Consider the following 20,891-nt stretch of genomic DNA (forward strand, 5'->3'; position numbering starts at 1 on the left):
GGGCGGGGCCCGCCGCGCTTCTGGGGGCGGGGCGAGGACCGGAAGTCCCACGGTGTCACGTCCGGGGCTTCCGTGCTGCGTCTCGTCGTTGGGCCCCGCGACAAGATGGCGGACCTGTCTCTGGACGAGCTCATACGGAAACGCGGCGTGACGCTGAAGGGGAGGTGAGCGCTCCGAGAGCGGCGCAGCGCCCCGCGCCCGCCGGCCCCGCCCGTTCTTCGCGTCTCCTTCCCGGCGGCTCCGCTCCGGGCGCGGCGGGCCGCAGCTGCCTCGGCGCGGCCCGGCCCTGCTCCCGCCCTGGAGCTCCCATTGGCCCGGCCGCGGGGCTGCGGGGCCGCGCCGCGATGCGATTGGTGGCCGCGGCCGTCGCTCAGCGCTGCCCCGGCGGGGCAGGGGCACCCACCGCCACAGCCCTTCGCCTTCCCCTCGGCACATCTGCGCTGTCCCCGCCGCTCCCTGCTTCTCCCTGCCGACTAACCCAGCGCTGCTCCCTGTGCCGGGGTCGGCGCCCCTCGGCCCCCTCGGTGTCCGGGCCGCAGGTGTTGTGCGGGCAGTGTCTGCAGGGGCCCGGTCTCCCCGCGCTCCCCGGAGCGGCTCGGTGCACGGTGGGAGAGCCGCGGGAGGGGTGGCGGTGCTCAGGGAGCCGTAACCGAGCGGGGCCGACGGGCGAGACCGCCGGGGCTTCGCCTGCATCGCTGCCCGGCCCTCGGAGGCCGCAGTCCCTGTAGCGTAGCTAGTGGTGCTCCGGCAGATTGTTTGCAGTGCTCGTGTGGATGTGGAGCGTGTTGCAGATCAGCTGCGGGATCAGCTTGATTCTTTGTACAGCAGCTCTCGCCCGTGTAGGTTGGGCCATTTACTCCAGTGCAGCAGCTGGCAGTTCTTACCTGGCTTCTCCTTCGGGAGCTTTTCGTTTTCCATTTTGCCATACTCTCTTGATGCTTCTGAAGACTTTGTCCATGGATTTTGCTCCATCTGTGTTTGCTCAGCGTGCTTTTACTTTGTTGGGGGTTTTTTTGTTGTTGTTACACTTTTTATTTATTACTCTTAGTTTTTTAACTCTGAATGTATATACACTTACATGCCTCGACTAATATTTTGAAATTTATCTGCTAACATGCTAGAAAAACATTCAAACATATTTAAATCCTGGTCTAGACAAGGCCTTGGCTTTGCACTTTTATTCATGTTATCCTGCATATTTGGAGCAGTCTTAGGCTGCTTACTAGGCCCCAAGTACCTACTTTATCCTTTTTCAAATCCCTCCTTAACTCTCATTTCTTCCAGGAGTCCTTCCTGCTTTTATTTGCTGAACAATAATCCCACTGTAAGAATTTTTGTGCCTTACACTTCTCTTGTTTGTCATGTGTAGCTTACTGTATAGATTTCTGAGGTAGCAAACTTGACTTTGTGAGGGCTGGATGAACTGAGTAAACTTAAATCCTTATGTCCATGCTGTTCAGTGCTCTAGAGGAAATGGTAGAAAAATCTTCACCAGTGGGATGGACTAACCCACAAAATATTCAAGCAAGAACTTGGAATTCTAGAAAGTGAATTAGATGTTTGAGATCCATTTTTATTTCAGGTACCGTGGCACAAAGCACTTAAATAGTTAATGCTGTTGTAGGGTAAGCAGTTATCTATGGAGGGGAGTTGTTTACTAGGATAAACACGAGTCTTCAGAAATGGTGTAATCCTCAGTACAGAATTTCCTAACCAATTTCACTGATGTCATTAACAGTTTTAACTAATGCTGGCTTAAATGCTGATACATATATTTCTTGTTTTATTTTGACCTCTTTCATGCTCAATTAAAAAGAACCACTCATCAAGCCCTTTGCAGCACTCTGAAGAAATGCTTTTGACATAGCTTAATCAATACTTTTTAAAATTGTGAGGGAAGTCTTGCTCTGTGGCTGTTACTTTATGGGTATTTTTAGTCTTCTGTATTATTCTGGTTATGTTTTAATAAATGGTCTTAATAATACTCCTGTTTCTTCTAGCTGTTGTGCTTTGGCTGTATGAGAGAGCAGCTATAGGGTTTTTAGCTGGGTAACAAAAGGGGACCCCAGTCCCAGCTCTCCAGATGTCTGGACGCAAGAATGAAAGAGATGGAGGCAGAGTTCAGTCTTTCCTCCCCTTGTTTTATTTTGGTTTGTCCTTTTGCAGATCTCTCCCAATATACATGTCCTCTCTGAATATACATGACTGCAAATGTCTATATATGTAATGTTAAGATTGTAGGTTAGATCAGGAAGTACTGATATAAAGCTGTCTGAAGAATTGAAATTACATCATTTGATTTGGTGATGTTAATCTTTTGAGTATGACAACAAATTCTAGATACCTACTTTTAGACTTTATAGTACTGGATGACACATTTTGGAAAGCAGATGAACACTGTAGCCCTCTAGCTTATTTTGAGTTTTAAAAAGTCAACAAAAAGAATATTTTTTCAGTACCTTAACTTTAAAATTTCTCTTAGTACTTTGTCATCCTTTTTTTCTTCTTTTTTTCGTTTTTTTTTTTTTAAGAAACCCAATGGAGAAGGAGGAAACCTTAAAAATACTTACAAGAGGAAGTGGATTAAAAAGTTAGATCAGCTGTTTTGGTTTTTAGGGCAGATTTTGAAAAAAGTGTATCAGAGCTGTAACAAGAAGCTAGTTTTAGCTTTCACTCCATATTGTGCTGCTTCTTGGGAATACTTGTGTACAAGTGCAAACGTGGTCCTTTCTGTGGGCTGTTATCTTTCTGTGCTCAGTATCGTGATAATGATGTGCTTGAAAAGTAAAGGCCGTTGAGTGCAGAAGTTCTGTTAGTAGATTAAAGAAGAGGCAGTCACGTTTAAAAGTAATTTGACTGGTAACCATTCTTGCTGGAAGCTAGTCAACCTTGAAACTGGTGGCTTTGAACTGAGATTGTTGCTTGTGCTTGTCCGTTCTAAAATCCAAGTTGCTGTACTCCCTCAAATCTGAATCTGCAACCCAGAATTCTTGAAATCGTCTAGTTCCATGTTTCCTTTGTACTGGGCTGTATTGCTGTACTACAAAAGATGCTTTAGTAGACCTGTTCAGTCCTAGGGCTAGAAAGTCTGTTTCTGTTCCTCTTTGTCTTCAAAGGTTTCCCCAAACTACCTGAGTCATTGAATTTTGTTTAAATGTAGTATGTACTTAGGACAGCTGAAGTCAGACCCTGTGGTTTGTAAATGTGATCTTAAGGATGGATTTTGGAAACTAGTTTCTTAACTGTTTTATGTAGGAAGTAAAATACAGCATAAAACAGCTTAGGAAGTCTACTTGTGTATTTAGACATGCAATCTGAGTGGATTTCTGTGTGGCAATAACGAGCTTCTTTTTGCAGCGACACAAATACTTTTATTGACACTGTATCACATAATGTCTGAAACTCTCCCTTTTTTTTTTTTTTTTTTTTTTTTCCCTCTCCCCAGACTTAACACAAGGCCGGTGTTTGGAGGTGTAAGATCTCGCATTGGGATTCAGCAAAATCTTCTAAATAGATCATCGTCAGCTGTCAGCTTCCAGCGGACATTTGATGCCCGACAGAAGATTGGACTCACTGATGCCCGACAAAAACTGGGGGTTAAAGATGCCCGTGAAAAACTGGTCCAAAAGGACGCTCGGTTCAAAATCAAAGGGAAGGTGCAGGATGCTCGAGAGATGTTGAATTCCCGTAAGCAGCAAAGTGTTGCTGCTGAAAAGGTGACCAAAGTGGTGGATGCCAGAGAGAAGATCAGCTTAAAAAGGAGCGTTCCAGCTGCTGTGAGCTCACCTGTGGGGACAGTAAATCTAGCCATGAAAATCACCAAAACAATCCAGGTGGGTGAAGCAAGTCAACTCTGAGCCCCTCAGTTATTCTACAGCTGTTCAGTAAACATGATAACACATTGATATGTTAATATGTTTACAATAGGAGAGATGATGACACAGTTTGTTCCAGCCTATGGGGCAGGATTCTGTTCTTTTTCTGTGTCCTTGCAGCTGCTCAGGGCTCTTTGTAGAATCACACCTTTCATTTACACTTTCATTTTAATTTTGGGCCCCAGAAGACTAAAGCAGTGCTCCTATCAGCATTAAAGCAGATGTCTTGAATGGTTAAGTAGTCTCTTTCCCACCTAAATGCAAAGAAAATGATGCAGGGTTTTTTGTCATTCTTGTATCTCCCATCTTTGCAAGTCTAATGTGGTGGAATGGCCTGTCTAGGTAACTGGTTTATCCCAGTGGTGAGATAACAATTTAGAATATACAGCTGTGTTTGTATCTAAGAAGATTTAAAATTCAGTGTGCTCTTCTACAATTTTTTCTTTTTATACTTGTCTGGTTTTCAGGAAAGCCCTGATTTCCAGGGATTTGCCTGATTACATGATGCATTCCTGCTGAGGCTTGAGATTTATTTCAATTCTATTATACTCAGTTGGTCAGCCTGACCTGCTGATTTCCTTGGCCGGTTTTCTAATTTCACTTTGCTGTGTGTGCAGCAACTTGATTCTTAGCCAGCTTCCTTGAGAAACAATTGGTGTTGAACTGTGCTGTGGGCAGACTCAGAAGCTTCCAAACTGTCATGGTTGTTGTTTGAGGAGTGGTTTTGCTCCTCACCTCTACAAACATGGAACTGAAGTTCCTAGCCTACCTCTTTCATTTTCCTCCTCCCCAAAATCAGCAGTGTGCTTACACATAGTCAGAAAATCTCCTATTCTTATCAGTTTGAAAACCTTGATGAGTCTGCTTTCTGTTCAGCTGTGGGTTTTGCTCAAGAGAATCAAACGTGTTTCTTCTGTAAGTTAGCCTATGAAGTTTCCCAGTGCTCTGCGTGATAAAGGACTCTTGTGGCTGTAAGAAGGGCTAATCGCAGAGCAATAGAGCAGTCTGTTCAGTAGTCATTAATTAGTATGGTAATTAGTACTCTTGCTGTCCTAAGCCAAATCACTACAATCAGCCGTTAGGAGTTGAACGTTTTCTACAAAGTTCCTAGGAGTTAAAGTAGTTTGCAGAGACTCAGTGCAGTGACTGTTTCTTCTGACCATTTGTTGGTTTTTTTGTGACTTGGTTTGACCAGTAGTATTTTCTGTTTGTTAGACAACATAGTGCAAGGAAAAATACTGTAGAATATAATGGTGATTCAGACTGTAGACAGAACCTTGCACATGAGCAATTATCTAATAATTTTTAAAAACATGCTAAAACTCCGAATTGCCCATGACCCTTCTATCTTCCCAATATCGAGCAGAGTCAAACTAGAGTATCTTGATCCAAGGTGTAGCACACAGCTCTAGATGTCCTGTCCTGGGGTATTGTTTCTCATAAAGCAAGAAGTCTTTGAAACCCAAAGAATTTCTGTAGATCTGCTGCTGTTTCTGTAGGATGGGTATCCTTGTTCCTGAATTGTTTAGCAAATTGGAACATGAGGGTGTTATGGTGTAAGTTACAGTCTAAAAAAAAATGCAAATCGGAAGATTTTACTACCTGTGTGGAGTATTTTTGTAAGAAAATACATTTTTTTTCTGTAATGGACAGCTTTCAGCTTTTCCAAAAACCAAAGTGGTGTTTTTGAGGGCATTGTTGCATGATTTCAGTTATTGATTAGTACAGCTACATTCCCTGACTGCTTCTGTTGTGGCTTCCCTGTTTCACGTTGTAATGGGTTCACAAGGAGCAGCTACACTATCCTGTGCATTATTTTATTCTCTACAGCTTATTCCAGCTGTAGTGTTAAGGGTCAGTATTTGCTTCTCCTTTAAAAAGGAACTGAATTATGTTGTGTCCCAGCTTGTTGAGTTTGATGGAAATATTCATGTTTGGTTGCCTATAGCATGAAAGAAGAGGAGCTTACTTTCTGGTTTACCCCATTCATGGTTTTGTATTGGCAGAAATGTAGCCTGGCAGGGCTATCCCTTCCCAATTATCTTGGACTAAAACCTGAGTAATTTGAATCAGTTTCTTTGTGTGGCCTTAGGTTTTAATTTCTTCAGTTTAAGTGAGTCTTTCTCATATTGAACATATTACAGGAAGCATAGATGTTACCTAAGAGCCTGTTGTAATATACTTTAAAGCAGGAGGGTATCAGCTAACAGCTTTGATCTTCTTAAGTGGGGACCTGATGGACTGTAATGTTTAATGTTTTGGTTCTTTCTCTCTTAACTGTAGCAGAAGCCTCCAGTTCCTGGACACTCTCATCCAGCAGGAATGAGGATCAATGTGTTGAACAACCGTACGCACAAAGAGGTGTGTACCTGCTCTGTGCTCTGTTTGTTACCTTTGGCAGGGAAGGAAATGAGTCCGTAAACATTGGCAGGTTCAAAGAAAACTCGCAGTAGGAAAGGAAAATGTTTGGAAATTCTCTATCAGTTTGGTTTCGTATTCTTGTGTGATTAAGATACTTTCATGGTAATTGAGGTTTTCATTTAGTATAATTGATCTTTATTCTTTGTGTGTTTTGTGAATGAGAAGTAGGTATGCCTGTATGTACTGATGTTTTTTGTTCTTGAGACCGTGATCTTTAGCTCTGTCTTTCTGTGAATTTCTCAGTGACACCACGTCTGATCAAGTTGTTTCTGCCAGCACTTCAGAGAATTGATATGATTGTACATGGTCAAATGTGCTTCAGTGAGGTGGGAGAAGGTATAACCTTCCTGTGAAAAACTCCCAGCTCTGAGTACCTCCTGGAAACTTGATAGTGAATGATGTTAACTAGTATTCTGATGTACTTTCAAAGTTGCCATATCCCTTATCAAGCAGATTTTGAGAAAGACCCTGGGATTTGTGCCATCTCTTCTGGTACTTTATCACAGCCACCAACCATTCAGCCACCTTACTACCTTGAGTGCTTTCAGAGAGGAATTAGGTGTTTCTGTTACTTGTGTTATTTTGTGTGGATACACATAAAGTATTACATGAAGTATTGGAAAACTGACATTCACAATATCGTGTCCTTTTTTGATTCTTGGGTTTTTTTGGCCTTGATTATGGTAACTTTAGCTATTTGTGTATGTTACTTTTATGCTGGCCTGCTACCCTCACCTATTCCAGATGCTGTCCCTTAAGGAAGCGTCTTCATTATTCTGACCTTATCATTGTATGCCTAGAATCCATTTTATTTGTCTCAAACTCGAGTCCATTGTCCTGATGGCTAGTGTTTTTCCCAGCTCTTTTATTTTCTGCACAATTCTCCTCTGTTCTCTCATCCCTTTTGTTTTTTTTCCTTCATAACATTTCTGTGACTAGAATAACTTCCCTGTTTGTAAATCAGAATCTTGCTGACTGTGACAACCCACTCATTTTGCAAGCTCTCATTGCTAATCCCTATGTTTTTCTTTACCTTTCTGCTGATGGAAAGCTCCTTGGAATTGTGACTTCTTATGTTCTGGGCAGTGTCATTTGTGTCTAGGCTTTTTCTTAACGTTATTTAGAGTCTATAAAAAAAATACTTGTGTAGGAGTTTGCCTCAGTATTTTAAGGCAGGGCTATATGAGCATTAAGTTGAATTGGGAAATTAATTATTCAGTAAACCTTCTAGTGCAGTGTTTTGTAGTGCCAGATGGATATGTGCTGTGCTGAGGAAAGCAGGCTATTCCAGAGGAATGTTTAGTTTAGGTGTATTTAGCAGGCATCTGCTTAATTAAAAAAAATATATAAAAATTTAAAAATCATATGCACAGGCTTCAACTTTAAAGGCAGGTGAGTGCTAAAAAGTAAGACACTGAGGCTTTATTCCAGTAATGTGGTTTCAACAGTCCTAATGAGGTCTAGCGATTAGAGGAATCTGTATGTGATTTCAGTACGTTTAGGGAAACAGCTTTACTGTGGAATTTCGGGAGAAGTCTGATAGGTTTTACACTGATGTTTTGAAATGGACTTCAGCTCTGTGTCCACAAGCTGCAGTGACAGGAGTAAAGTTCAATGTAGCCATGCTCATTACCTGAACATGGTTGAAGACAAGGGAAAACTACTTATTTTAGAAATGTCTAGATTAAATCTATCTGCTTGTAAACTATTACCTTGCTTCTCTGCAGGGTCTGTATGACATGGAAGATGATGATGAAAGTGTCTCTCCCCTTCCTAGCAAACAGATGAAAATCACCACCACAAACAGTTTCCTGAACAATTCGGTAAGGTATCTGAGCAGTCCCCACCATGCCATCCTCACATTACATGGACATGCAGGCTTTGGCTTTACAGGTCTTATGTTCTTTTAAAGTGTGTAGATGGTGCTTTCTCCTCAAATATTTGCTCTTCACCCCACCCTTCCTTTGTGCCAATGCTTCTGCTGTTATTTTTGGAAGAGAGTTCTTTTAGGTTAACTGGTTTTATGGGTTCTTTGCAGCTAGAATATGTGCTTTCTGCCTTGCTGGCAGGTTGCTACATCTTGGCTCTTCCCTTCCTTCTTGTTGAGGAAGTGTATTTAACCTATTTGTTATTGTTTGAGCAAACCAGCAAGGGAAGCTTTCTGCTGCTTCTAGAGACTGGGCATCAAAGCAGGAAATCTCTTGCCAGGTGAAATCTTAGTTGGCATCTTGTTGGGGAGGACTGTAGCTCTGGAGAAGGTGGAATTTCAGTACAGACCAATGTGAGGTCCTGCTTTTGGCAGGGGATAACTCTCTGCGACTTAAGCTGAGAACTGACTGGCTAGAAAGCAGCTTTGTAAAAAAAGAGCTTGGGGGTCTTACTGTGTGATCTACTAAGAATGAGTTAGTAGTGCATCCTTCCAGCAACAAAGGCCGACTATAGATGTAGTAAGATCATAGCCAGCAAGTCAAGGAAGGTAATTATTCCTGTTTGGTATTTTGAGAATGCACCTGGAATTCTGTGCCTATTTTGGGGCACTGTGATACAAGAAGGACACTGACTGGAACCATTACAACAGGGTGGTCAGAGAGCTGCAGCATATTACGTGTGAGGAGAGGCTGACAGAGCAGTGTCTCAAGGCTGAGAAGGCTGTAGTGAAATCTGTCCACTCTCACGGTCTGCTGTGTGGTCATGAAAAAGGCAAAAGGCAAAACCCAGGTTATTTTCAGGAGTGACCATGGACAAAAGGAACCAACAAAGGTGCTGCAGCAAAAAATATTCTAGTTGGCAAAGTTCTCATGAGTTGATCAGCAGCTGGCACAGCCATTCTTGGATATTCAGCAGTTAACTGGATAAGGCCCTGAGCCAATCTGATGTGTCTTTGAAATTAGCCCTGTTTCTGACATGGGGATTAGACATAGGTTTGCACTGAGTTATTCTGTGGTCCTGAAGAAGCAAATTCATGTGGTTTTACCATTGCACAGCCAGTGTAGTGAAATGATTATCCCATGGGTTTATTTCCTCATGTGGGTATTCATAATAGAGCTTCTGGCCATTTGTGATTTTTAAATAATCTTATGAGTTATTTTGGGGTTTTTCCAGGAATGAATTTGTTCTCTCTGGTGTTTATAGCAGCTTCCAAGCACAATTTTTAGTCTGGCTTTAAACTCAGGTAGTGCCAACTGCAAAGGTTATACTCTGTGTCTTTGTGTGCCCTAGCTTGGTGTTTCTGAAGAATTATTGCTGTTTGTACCAGGGTGGCTCAGTCTTACTGTTAATGAGCCATCTTTGTGAACACTGTATAAAGTACTTTAAAATCTTTGGGTGAAAGGAGCTTTTCAAATTCAGATCACATTGTTAAAGTTCATTTAAGAAGAATATGAAAACAAAAATGGCTTATGAGGGAAGTACTCTTTTGGGATAAACATGTCTTTTTATGTTTATGCCCAGAAGCATTAGCTGATTTTTTTTGTTTTTTCCTTCCGAGCTGAAGCTCTCCAGCACTGTAGTGCCTTTGACACTGGGAAGGACATGCAGTTCTTAGTGCATGCTAGTAATACTCTGCTGGTGGTGCTTGAGAAAGAGTGATGACTTTGGTAGGCTGCAGCTCTCAGAGGTACTTTATTTTCTTCTTCCTGTAGACTGGTGTGAGCGGCAATAAATTCTCTCTGTCCAAGACTGTTCCCCTGACTAAAGTGGTCCAAAATGATACATACACAGCTCCACCTGCACCTCCCTCTCCTATGCGGACGAAGGCCTTGACAAACATGTCTCGGACCTTAGTGACAAAGGAAGAGCCTCCAAAAGAGCCGGCACCTGTCGAGGTGAGCTCAGGGAAGGGGAAGGTGCTCCTTATAGAAGTCTCTGAAACATCTGAAACTTGCTATTCGTCGGTCGTGTGAGCAGCTCATTTCTGCCTGCCTTTCACCGTTATTTCTGGGACACCATCAAGGTTATTCTGATAACTGCAATCCGTGTCCCAAGAATTTGAAACTAGTCTAAACATCATTTTCCTCAGAGTTTGAGAGACTGGGAGTTCTCAGATAATGCATCTTGATTCTCCCAACTTTTCTCTCTGGCAAAAGAGCACATGGTCCCAGAGGAATCCATATTACAGGGAGCTGGCAGTTATTGTTTTGAAACTCCTTGGTGGCTTTGATGTCCCTAGGAGTAGTGTTTTAACACTATTTCATATGTTGTCTTCTGTCAACTCCAGTTAGCAAGGAGGAAAAAGGATTCTTCCAAATAGAGCTTCTTGCCGTAATTGAGACCTCTCAGGCAATTTGTAGACAACCTGCCTGGAATTGCTTTGCCAAATTGGTCTGATGTTGGGTACAGGTAACCCACCAGTTATTCCCAGGCATGTTGAGTTCAGCATGCTCTTGAAGGGCTAGAGCTGTATTTTGAGGTTTGCCGGCTGGTGTAGAGTAGAACAGAGAAACGCTATTTAAAGTGTGGGCATGACCAGAGTACTACTGTGTATGTATGCAGATTAAATTACTGTTATACTTGGCAATAGGAGCAGAAAGTTACTTCAAAGAGAAATTAGCATGGAAGAGAAGCTGCTTTTTGCCATCGGATGAGCTGGGCTTTTGTAAGCATGAATATTTCCCATTACGAGCTGTAGCTCTCTCCTGTGTCTGTGTGTGTGTGTAGAGACATTACCAGACATCCCCTTACCTATTTCTTAATGCTTTCTCTGCTGTGCTGTCTTGTGTGCTGTATTTCTGACCTTTTTTATGTAACGCATTTGTTTTTGTCAGCAGCTGGCATTCAGTCCTTTGGAAGGCACAAAAATGACCGTAAATAATCTGCATCCTCGAGTCACAGAGGAAGACATTGTTGTGAGTGTTGCTTACTGCCGGACTGTGGATGAATGACACTTCCTTTCCTTATCCTACCTTTTTTGATAAATCAGTTGATCTGTGGTGAATGCAATGAAGAGGGGTATGATGTGGTTTAATTTCCTTGAAAAAAAACTTTGAGGGTTTCTGATTGCTTTATGTTTTGTTCACGTTTTTTAAAAAAGTGTGTGCTTAAGAAAATAGGAGAAAATCCCATTTCTAGGGTGTGCTGAGATACCTGACATCACTTAAAAGAAGAGTTTGTGCCAAATGATGTTCAGGGTGTTCTCCCTGAATTTATGCCCCCATTCAAATTATCTAGGGGCTTCCATTCTCATGAGGCTGAGAACGAATCTGTGCTTCCTATGGGGAAAACATTACAGAGTACTGGCCTTGAACTTTTCTGCCTGTGTAAGCTCTATTACTAGTGCCAAGTACTCATACCATAACAAGCACAATAAGACAAGTGTCCAGATTCTGTCAGGTGTTTACTAAGCAGGATGGGAGGTGCGATTAAGAAACTAAGCCATTCTCACTTGGTGCCTTTGGTGTGACCATGGTCACGACTAACTCTGCCCTCAGGAGTTATTCTGCGTGTATGGTGCTCTGAAGAGAGCCCGGCTGGTGCACCCTGGAGTGGCCGAGGTAGTGTTTGTGAAGAAAGAAGATGCTATCACAGCATACAAGAAATACAACAACAGGTGCTTAGATGGTAAGTTTGATGCCAGAGTTGCAATTAAAGTAAATAAATCAACAATTACCTTTCCACCTCAGTGGAAGGTTGAAAAGCATCTCAGATGCTCATATGCTACCAAGAGAGAAGGAATGCTAGAAAATCAGTTCAGCAGCTAGATAATATAATACATTCCTCTGTGACTAGCTGAATATATGCACAGTTTATTTAAGTGAAATAAAAAGACCCCACTCACATTTTCTTAGAAGAAGAATGCTCAGAGCTGGAGGCAGGGCCCTGGTGAGTCTGCTGATCTAACTTCCAGATAAAATTTATTGTGTTTCTAATCTGGTACCAAGAGCTAGATAGTCCTCAGCAAGGCTTTACTTGCTTACAGAAAAGCTGTTTGCAAAGTACAAGTAAAACTAATTGCAATAGTCTCAGGGTGTCAACATAGGCATTTTGAATTGGAGTTGTAAAACAGTATCAGCTTCTCCATAAACGTCTAACAATGCAATTTTTAACCTGGACCCACCTGCAGTGTTGTGTTAGACAGAAATTAGCTCTTAATTTGTAGCTGGAAATAGATGCTTTTTCTAGATGAGTAACATACTATGAATGTCAGATGAGGAGCAGACAGGTAAGAGTAGAAGATGTCTTGTCTCTCTGCTAAGGGCTTTGTACCTCTGTGTAATTTCTTAATTAGTGTGATTCTTCATATTGTACTGAGTGTTTTGGTGGCTTTTCTGTTGCTCTGATTTTGAAAAAAAAGATTTATCAGCTGTTCCTTCTCATGTTTCCCCTGTATATGGAACTCTTTGCCTGCACTGCTGTGTGGTATTTCAAGGATCTGGCCTTACCCCAATTCTGATAAAATGACTTTTTAATTTTGTTTTTATTTAGGTCAACCAATGAAATGCAATCTTCACATGAATGGGAATGTCATCACCTCAGACCAGCCTATATTGCTGTAAGTGTCCTTTGTGTGGGGAAAAGAACCAAACACTTCTGCAAGTTCTGAGAATTGTTGTCCCATGCATGTTTTCCTTCTCTTCCTTTCTGTGGCACAGTATGTTGAGCTGAGTGCAATATAGGTTGACCACATACTGCTCTCAGCCCTGAGGTTCAAAAATAGTCTGAGATGAGGATGTTTTCTTGTGAGGAAAGCATATTTAAAACCTTTATGTTTAATATTGGTAAGGGTCAACACTGATAGCAGTAATTGCAGACATAGTATTAAATTTTATTCCATGAGAGATTAAATACTGCTCTTCTTTTATCCGACAGCCGATTGAGCGATACCCCTTCAGTGAAGAAGGAAGAGGAACCACGCCGGTCAAGTGCAAGCGCCTCCTCAAATCCCCCAGCTGAAGTGGACCCTGACACTATCTTGAAGGCACTCTTCAAATCCTCAGGGGTCTCTGCCTCTGTGCAGCCCACAGAATTTAAAATTAAACTCTGAGAAGCGGGAGCAAGCAGTGGACTGGAAAACTCATATAAGTTGGGGGGTGGGGAAAGTGCAGGAGTGCAGATGTTATTTGCATTTGCCTGCCTTGAAATTTTTTGTTTTCTATGATCGCTACTTTACTGTATGATAGTGTTTCCTCTTGTGTGTGTACTTTCTGTTTTCATAGTTGGAGTTTTCTTCCTTGGTTTTTTTTCCCCAAAAAATAACCTCCCCCTTCTGCCAGTAATGTATTACCAAGCATATACCATGTAACTCCATCCTTTACTCCAAAGCCCCCAGTGACCATTAAAAGTGCACATAGACTTTGAGGGAAGGAGTGGTGATCTCCTTCTCTTTTCTTCTGTTTGACCTTTAACTAAAAGATGCATCCCCTTGATTATCCACAGGCAAGAACATCACGTTGTTTCTGAAGTTGCTGCGCTGGGTACAAAGTCAGGTTGGGCTCCGTACAGGAAGCACCATCTGGTATCTTTGCCTTGTGTGCGTTTGGTGGCATACCACTTCATTCTGGCTGTTGGACATGTTCCTGCTCAGCAGCTGAGACGTTGAGAAGAAGTGGGGAAAACCAAGCTTCCTGTTGCGTATGCCAGCCAACAGAGGCGTCAGGCAGAAAGGACGTATGCACAAGTGCATCAGCCATTGTGCTGTGGGAAGGGATTTTTCAACTGGTAATGATGGGGGCTTGTTCTGGCATTTTTACAATGAATATATTTGCTCTGTAAGGTCAGGCTCAGTTACTCTCCTCTTTCTGGACTGAAAAATTAAGAACCAGTCGTGTTCAGAGCTAGAAGAAATGCAGATATTTCTCTCCCGTTAGACTGTATTGCATCCTCCTGCTGATGGAGGGATGTGAATTTTTTTTTTTACCATCTAACTCATCCAGTTAGAATTCTTCCTGTAAAAAAGGAAGGACCTGGGACCCATGAAGCAGTCTTATTTTGTGTCTGAGAACTCTCTTTGAGAGATGCCACTTGGGCAGTGTTTGGCTGCTTTGTGGGCATGCTGCTGACATGCTGGATTTGGAGGATGATTGCTGCAGTTATGGCTTCAGAGAGAGGTTTTGGAGCAGAGAGCAGTTAGCACTCTGTAAGGAACACGGGAGAGGAGCGTCAGGTCCTGTGCAGAACAGCGAAGATGTGCTATGGGCCAGTAAGTGTCTGTGACAGGCCACCAGGTGGCACTTCCAGTGCTTCCCATTCTTTGTACAGCATTGTCGCCTTGGATGTTGAAGGTACAAGTAGCTCCACTCATTTGTATTTGTTCAGATTGTGTTATAAGAGAGGAAAGCTGAGAGCAATTTCCAGAATGTGGTTGGGATTTGAACTTGATCTTGCTAGCTAGGAGACTCACCTAATCCATGCTGTTCAGCTCTGCTGAGTACCTCTCGTAGGGCCAGATTCCATTTCTTGGTCAACCCTATGTTTCTTTTGCTTTCTTGTTCTGTATGAACTCTTTGCTCTTATCTGGCTCATGCAGACCATTCCTCTGTCTCACCCTTTTAGCCATGGAAATAACTGAGGACTTGGCAGGACTTGTTTTTATGGAATACTCTCTGGTTGGAAAGCCAACAACACTTATTGGTAGGGTACTTCATGTGAACAGCAGATGTTTGTAGGGGAGGGGACCTAAGAGAGCTATTGTTCTCCTTTTTTAGATTGCCCACCAAATACCTGTGTTTTAATAAAAAAAAAAAAAAAGGGAAGGGGAAAGGGGAGGAAACATTAGGGGTTGGAGAAGATAATGTATTACCTGTTTCTGAATAAACGTTTGTTATACAGAGAGTGAATTCTAAGCCTTTTTAGATGCTGTGAAGCAACTAAAGATAAGTGGAGTCGTTCCAACAGTGAGCCAAGGATGTTTTTTAGAGGGACAGAAGTTTCAAAACTGATAATTCGATGAAGACCAAGAGGAGCATATGGGTGAAAGAACTGATACTCATCCACCTTTTGATCTGGATCACAGAAATTAGCAGTTGACTGTTACTGCTAAATGGGAGCTGTGTGTGTCCATCTAATTCCAATTCTCTTGTCACAGAAAAAAAGAGCCTTTGTTATTGACAGCCTAATAATTGAAAAAGTAATTTTACAAAATCACAGCTGTGAAACAGGGTACCTGTTCTAGGTGAGGTAGGGTACTTTAATTATCAACCAGACATAGCTGTGGACATGTGAAGACATGTATTGTGAGTGCGTATCTTGTGCCTTCTGAGGGAATGGGGAGATTCAAGCATTTTTTAAAATTAAGAGATTCATGCCCATTTAAAAAGCCAAACAGCAAGGTACACTTTAACTTCCTGTTAAATTGTGCATTGTGTTTAGATTATGAGAGTTTATGATGACATTAAGATACTTCCTTGGAAGAACTAGTGCTCCGTTCTCTAACTCTGTGATATATAACAGTATATATATATATTTTTTTTGTATAAATCAGTGAAGTCAGTGATTCTCTAAACACCACTCCATGACTTGTCTTACAGCAATGTTTTGGTATACATGCTCTTCTGTTCTTGGTCAGCTCTTTAAAGTTAGTCTTTTAATATATACCATGGCATGGCGTCTTTGGTTGGGCACTGAAAGAAGAGTAACCAGTTCTCAGTACTCTTTTTCAGGCAGTTTGTCTTGCAGCTCTCCAATTTCTCCTGGCTGTTCTGCAATTGTCTTGCTAATCTTGTTTGCTTACATACCACTGACCTCACATCCTCCATATTTGCCCTGGTGCAGCATGGTTATATTTTTGGTTGTTTTTTTGTGTTTTGGTGCGGTTTTTTGTGGTGTGTTTTTTTGTTGTTTTGCTTTGCTTTGTTTTGTTTTGGTTTTTTTTCATTTTTTTTCTTTCCCTGGGCTGATGGAGATTATAAATTTGCACATGAAATACTGATTGCCTGCACTAAATTAGTGTGGATTAATTTAGTAATTAAATTAAACAACTGCCCAGGACAGGTGGTAGGTAATTTGTAATGGTGTTTCTTTTCTTTCCTTTTTCAAAAATGTGATGACTTCTGAAGTGATATACCACAATGTGCAAGTTTAGTATATTTTCATGGCTTCTGCATGTACCATTCCTTCTGATAATGTTCATTAATTTGGATATTTGGTTGGGTCAACACATCATTTCATGTTTTGTCACTGTGTGCATTAGTCTTGCTTCAGTATCTTACTTTTGGAGTAGTCCTCTCTTCCATTCAGTCGTAAATACAAATTCCTCTGTAAACGATAATTTTTAAAATTTTTCCTGAGTAACAAGTCTTTAAAAAACAATCGTCTTTGAATGTTTTTGTATATCTTGAAGGTCTATTTGCCTCTCTAGGGTTAAGTGCCTAGAATTTACACAGTTTTTACGGGAAGGTGAACTCGACCCTCGGGAATGGGGCGAGTCCCTCCGCCCCGAGGGACCCGCCGCCGCCATTACCAGCGCGGCGCCGCCGATGGAGACTACATGTCCCGGCGGCCCCCGCGCCCGCCGCTCGCGGAGAGAAGATGGCGGCCGCCACGGAGCGTGTGGCGGGAGCGGGGCCGGCGGGGTACACGGGTGAGGGGCAGCGGCGGGCACCGGGAGCGGGGCCGGCGGGGTACACGGGTGAGGGGCAGCGGCGGGCACCGGGAGCGGGGCCGGCGGGGTACACGGGTGAGGGGCAGCGGCGGGCACCGGGAGGGGGGCCGGCGGGGTACACGGGTGAGGGGGCTTGGGGCAGCGGCGGGCACCGGCACCAGGAGCGGGGGCCGGCGGAGTAGGACCGCGGCTTCGGCGGCATCTCTAACCGGTGGGTCCCTCGCAGCTCTGGCGGTGAAGTTCGGGGCGCGGCAGCGCTCGGCCCATTGCTTGTTGGTGAAGGAGCACCAGGTGCGGGAAGGGGCCGACACGGCGCACCCGCCTCGCCGCACACTCTTCGTCCTCAACGTGCCCCCGTACTGCGGCCCGGTGAGTGGGGCTGGGGGTCGCACCGGGCGAGGGGGCGGCTGGAGGCCGAGCGCGTCCCCGCGGCAGCCGGCGTGCCTCGGGGTAGCTGCGGGCACGGGAGCCGGCGTGAGGCGGGGTGTGTGCGGGCAGAGCCGCCCGGAGCGCGCTGCAGTCTGTGCGTGAGAGGGCGGGGAGGGGCATCGCTCCTGCTTTGCTATACCGCGTGTTCTCTCTTACTCCCCGTGTCAAGGACTCTCTGTCTAGGCTGTTCTCCCGCTGCGGGCCTGTGCAGTCTGTGGACATCTGTGACAAGCCAGGGCCGGGAGAAAAAAAAGAAAAGCCGACGTCCAAATTCTTCAATCGCAAAACCGTAACGGTAAAGCTCGGGGGGCGGAGGAATACTGATGTTTTAGGGGGAAAAGATGGCAAGCACTGAATGGTTCTGTTTGGAACATGAGATACAGGAAACCGTTTCAGGGCATCAGGTGACATGATTACATATTTAAGTTTACGTTACTTTTTATTTTGCTATTGCACTACAACTTGTGATTTGATTTTTATTTTACTTTTTAATGTTATTTATACTACGGCTCCATGCTGCATCACCAGTTTCTCTAAATGTATCTGACTGACCTGGGTGTCTTTTTCTTTTAGGGATTTCAAGTAGCATATGTGGTGTTCAGGAAACCAGCAGGTGTCCAGGCAGCCAAGGCTCTGTCACAGGAGGGTCCCTTGCTAATATCAACAGAGAGCCACCCTGTGAAAACCGGCATTAGCAGTACGTCAGCCCGAACTATCTCTGTACTAGCTAGTATCAGGAAAAAACTATACTCATTACTTGCTGAATCCTACCCTGCATGTCCCCTTTTGTACTAAGCTGGGAGATGTTCAGCGTTTTGTTGTCCTGCTTATGTTATTTGCAGGGTACAAATCTTATTGTACTGGGTATTGTAGTCTAGTCCAGTGACTCTATGGGAAATTGGGGTCGCTTGGTAGGGGGAGTTTTCCCGACATCTTTTCAGTATCATGTAGATTCAGAGATACTGTCTGCATCTTGCCCTCAAAATGGAATCCAGACTCACAAGCACCAGGTACTTGTCAAGATGGCAGCACTTCAGATACACTCCCTTGACAGGAACCCAGCCCTGAGTGTTGTACTCCTTGGGGTAGGGCTAGTTCACTTCTGCTTGGGAAAGTTGCAGACTCTTCCCATTGCTTATTGGCTGTGCCCTCGGGCATAAATCGGTTGATCTGTGGCAGTGGGGAAGCTGAACAGAAATGGAACAGAGTCCTTACCCCATAGCAGTTCGCTCTAGAGCTGCCCAAAGGCATCTTACTGGGTCCTGCATCTAACAGTGGCTACTGCTGACTTGTGCCCTCTCTGTCTCAGAGTGGATTGCCAGTTACGAGGCTTCTGTCGTGGATCCGAAGGAGCTTAAGGCTGAGGTGGATGCCTACATGCAAGACTATGACAAAAAGATGGCAGAGGTGAGACCAGGCTGGGGAGGGAACCCAGCTAAGTAGTTTGTTTGGGGGAGAGGAAAGGAAGAGAGATTTCTCAGTGCCCCAGCCACAGTGGAAAAGGCAGAGGGTCCTACTGTGCCCAGGCCTTACAACAGCTATCCACAAATAAAGTCCTGGCTGGCATGCAGTGTTGTGACTGAGAGTTGAATACCTACACCCCTGCTCCCACACTTTCCTTTAAATCTTGTGTGGAAGCAGGAGCTCTAGCTTTGCATGTTTTTAAGCTACGGCTTAGGAACATGTGCATCAGGCTGGCTGGCAGCCATTCTGCATGCGCTGAGCTGTCTTACCCTCCTGTCTTTACAGGAAGAAGCCAAAGCGGCCGAGGAGGAGGGTGTTCCGGATGAGGAGGGCTGGGTGAAGGTAACGCGAAAGGGCCGGAAGCCTGGCCTGCCCCGGACAGAGGCTGCCAACCTGAGGGTGCTGGAGAAGGAGAAACAGAAAAGGGCCCGCAAAGAGCTGCTCAACTTCTATGCCTGGCAACATCGTGAGACCAAGAGAGAGCGTGAGTGTCCGAGTCTCCTCCTACCCCTGCTCATGTCTCTTGTCTCACACTGTGGCTCAAAGAACATCCTTTTTTCCTTCCACTGAAGGAAGCCTTCCACTAAAGGGGAGGCTACATCCAGCTGCCAGTGAACAGCTGGCTGGGTGAGTGGGAATGGCCTCACCAGCTCTTGGGACCACCTATCCTAGAAAGGGCTGCTGGAATATTTTGTGGGAGAGTGTGCAGGTTGTGGTTTTGCAAGATGCTTATTTAGTCTGCACTAAGGCAGTGATTGAAGAAGGGAGAAAATATCCAGTTTCCTCCCCAAGAGGGAGCTGCAGCACTGTCGGAGGTGAACGGCCAGAGCCCTGGCTTGGTACTCAGCCTAGGTGTAAAAGGACCAGCTCTGGGAAGTGTGCATTTGCAGCTGTTGGGACTGAGCCTCTCCTGGTGTGTGGAAGTGAAGCTTCCACAGAGGGAGATCTGCTGCTCCTGTGTGACCTGTTCTCTTTCTCCATGTTTTAGACATTGCCCAATTGAGGAAGAAATTCGAAGAGGACAAGCAGAGGATCGCACTGATGCGAGCCCAGCGCAAGTTTCGGCCGTACTAAATTGCGCTGAGCTGTTCCTCAGGTGCCTGTGTTGGAGAGGGTGGGAGAGATACCTACTGACTCCATTGCCGAAGGATTTAAGGAACTGAGGCAGCTTCGGGTTGTCTCTGCCCTTGGATCTGAAATGGGAGATCCCAGCACCTGCTGCTGGAGGGGAGTTCTCTTTACTCGTACCAGTATCTTCCTGCTCTCCTGGCTGTTATTTGGCCCTGTGGCACCACTTCCCAGGGTGCTCAGGTCAGGGGGTCTGAGGCACATCCTGTGACAACATGTATCTCCTGCCACCTCAGGCTCCCCTAAAGCTTGGTGAGAACTGAGATTGACCTAGCACAGCCTCTGCAGGAGCAGGGAATGGTTGAAGAACTGTAAATAAACTGCTGCTATGTTCTCAAAACATGGGAATGCTTCTCTCTCCCACCCCAGTCTGCTGTGGGGATCAGCTTCTTGTGTGCTGGGCTGGCAGTAAAATTCATGACTTGTAAGCTGGTGCTCCTTTGCGCATTTTGTCTGGGGATAGAAGTGACTTTGGGAAAAGCCCAGCTGGGAAGATCCTTGTGACCTGTTGTCACAAGGAAAGATCAGTGGTTTGGTAAGTGCCCTACCCCTTCCCTCAGTGATTCCCTCCCTGGCAGTTCCTTCTCAGCCAGGTGTTGAGTTGCCCAGTCATCCAGCTATGTGTGGAGCTCTGCAGCCACATCTGGGCCATAGGAAACTTCTGTTGTCTGACACTGTTGCAAGAACTAGTGCCGCTTCAAGCAGCCTGGCCTTGGAATGAGAAACCAGACTCTTCAAGGCCTGTATCCACTTAACTTGTCACCAGCCCACAGAAGGCAGGGAAGGGTGGCAGCAGGCACATCTAGGTGCAAATCAGTGCTTTTATACTGCCCATATAACATCTGTGCAGCTTTGGACTTAGTGATAGGTCACCCCAGCACACTCTGTGATCAAAGTAACCTGCCCAGCCCCAGGCTTTTACATATTTATTTTACTGCCTGCAGCCTCGATGCAGGTGTGACCATGAATGTACAACAAAGTGCTGGTAAGTTCTACAGAACTGATTTAAAATGGATTTACCTTTTCCTAGAAAGCCCACT

General features: G+C 44.5%; 2 protein-coding genes across 5 annotated transcripts; both read left to right on the forward strand.

Annotated features, from left to right (window-relative positions):
- Nucleotides 1–28: 28 nt before the first annotated feature.
- POLDIP3 (DNA polymerase delta interacting protein 3) lies at nt 29–13,594 on the forward strand. 3 transcript variants are annotated; one of them, XM_050325300.1, is made up of 9 exons: nt 29–164; nt 3,446–3,833; nt 6,159–6,236; nt 8,024–8,119; nt 9,938–10,120; nt 11,060–11,140; nt 11,723–11,852; nt 12,717–12,783; nt 13,101–13,594. In XM_050325300.1, exons 1-9 carry the CDS (start codon nt 106–108, stop codon nt 13,273–13,275), a joined length of 1,257 nt encoding a protein of 418 aa, XP_050181257.1. In that variant the 5' UTR covers nt 29–105; the 3' UTR covers nt 13,276–13,594. The 3 variants fall into 3 exon arrangements, with proteins under 3 accessions (XP_050181257.1, XP_050181258.1, XP_050181259.1); XM_050325301.1 differs by having other exon boundaries at nt 11,063–11,140; XM_050325302.1 differs by having other exon boundaries at nt 6,162–6,236.
- A 113-nt stretch (nt 13,595–13,707) lies between these two features.
- RRP7A (ribosomal RNA processing 7 homolog A) lies at nt 13,708–20,214 on the forward strand. Of its 2 annotated transcripts, none has more exons than XM_050325316.1 (7): nt 13,708–16,809; nt 17,057–17,199; nt 17,429–17,554; nt 17,833–17,956; nt 18,569–18,666; nt 19,009–19,207; nt 19,712–20,214. In XM_050325316.1, exons 1-7 carry the CDS (start codon nt 16,758–16,760, stop codon nt 19,795–19,797), a joined length of 828 nt encoding a protein of 275 aa, XP_050181273.1. In that variant the 5' UTR covers nt 13,708–16,757; the 3' UTR covers nt 19,798–20,214. The 2 variants fall into 2 exon arrangements, with proteins under 2 accessions (XP_050181273.1, XP_050181272.1); XM_050325315.1 differs by having other exon boundaries at nt 16,743–16,857.
- The last annotated feature ends 677 nt before the right edge of the window (nt 20,215–20,891 follow it).

Source organism: Myiozetetes cayanensis, unplaced genomic scaffold, assembly GCF_022539395.1.
Source record: "Myiozetetes cayanensis isolate MyiCay16 unplaced genomic scaffold, myiCay2020 scf3, whole genome shotgun sequence".
Lineage (NCBI taxonomy): Eukaryota > Metazoa > Chordata > Aves > Passeriformes > Tyrannidae > Myiozetetes > Myiozetetes cayanensis.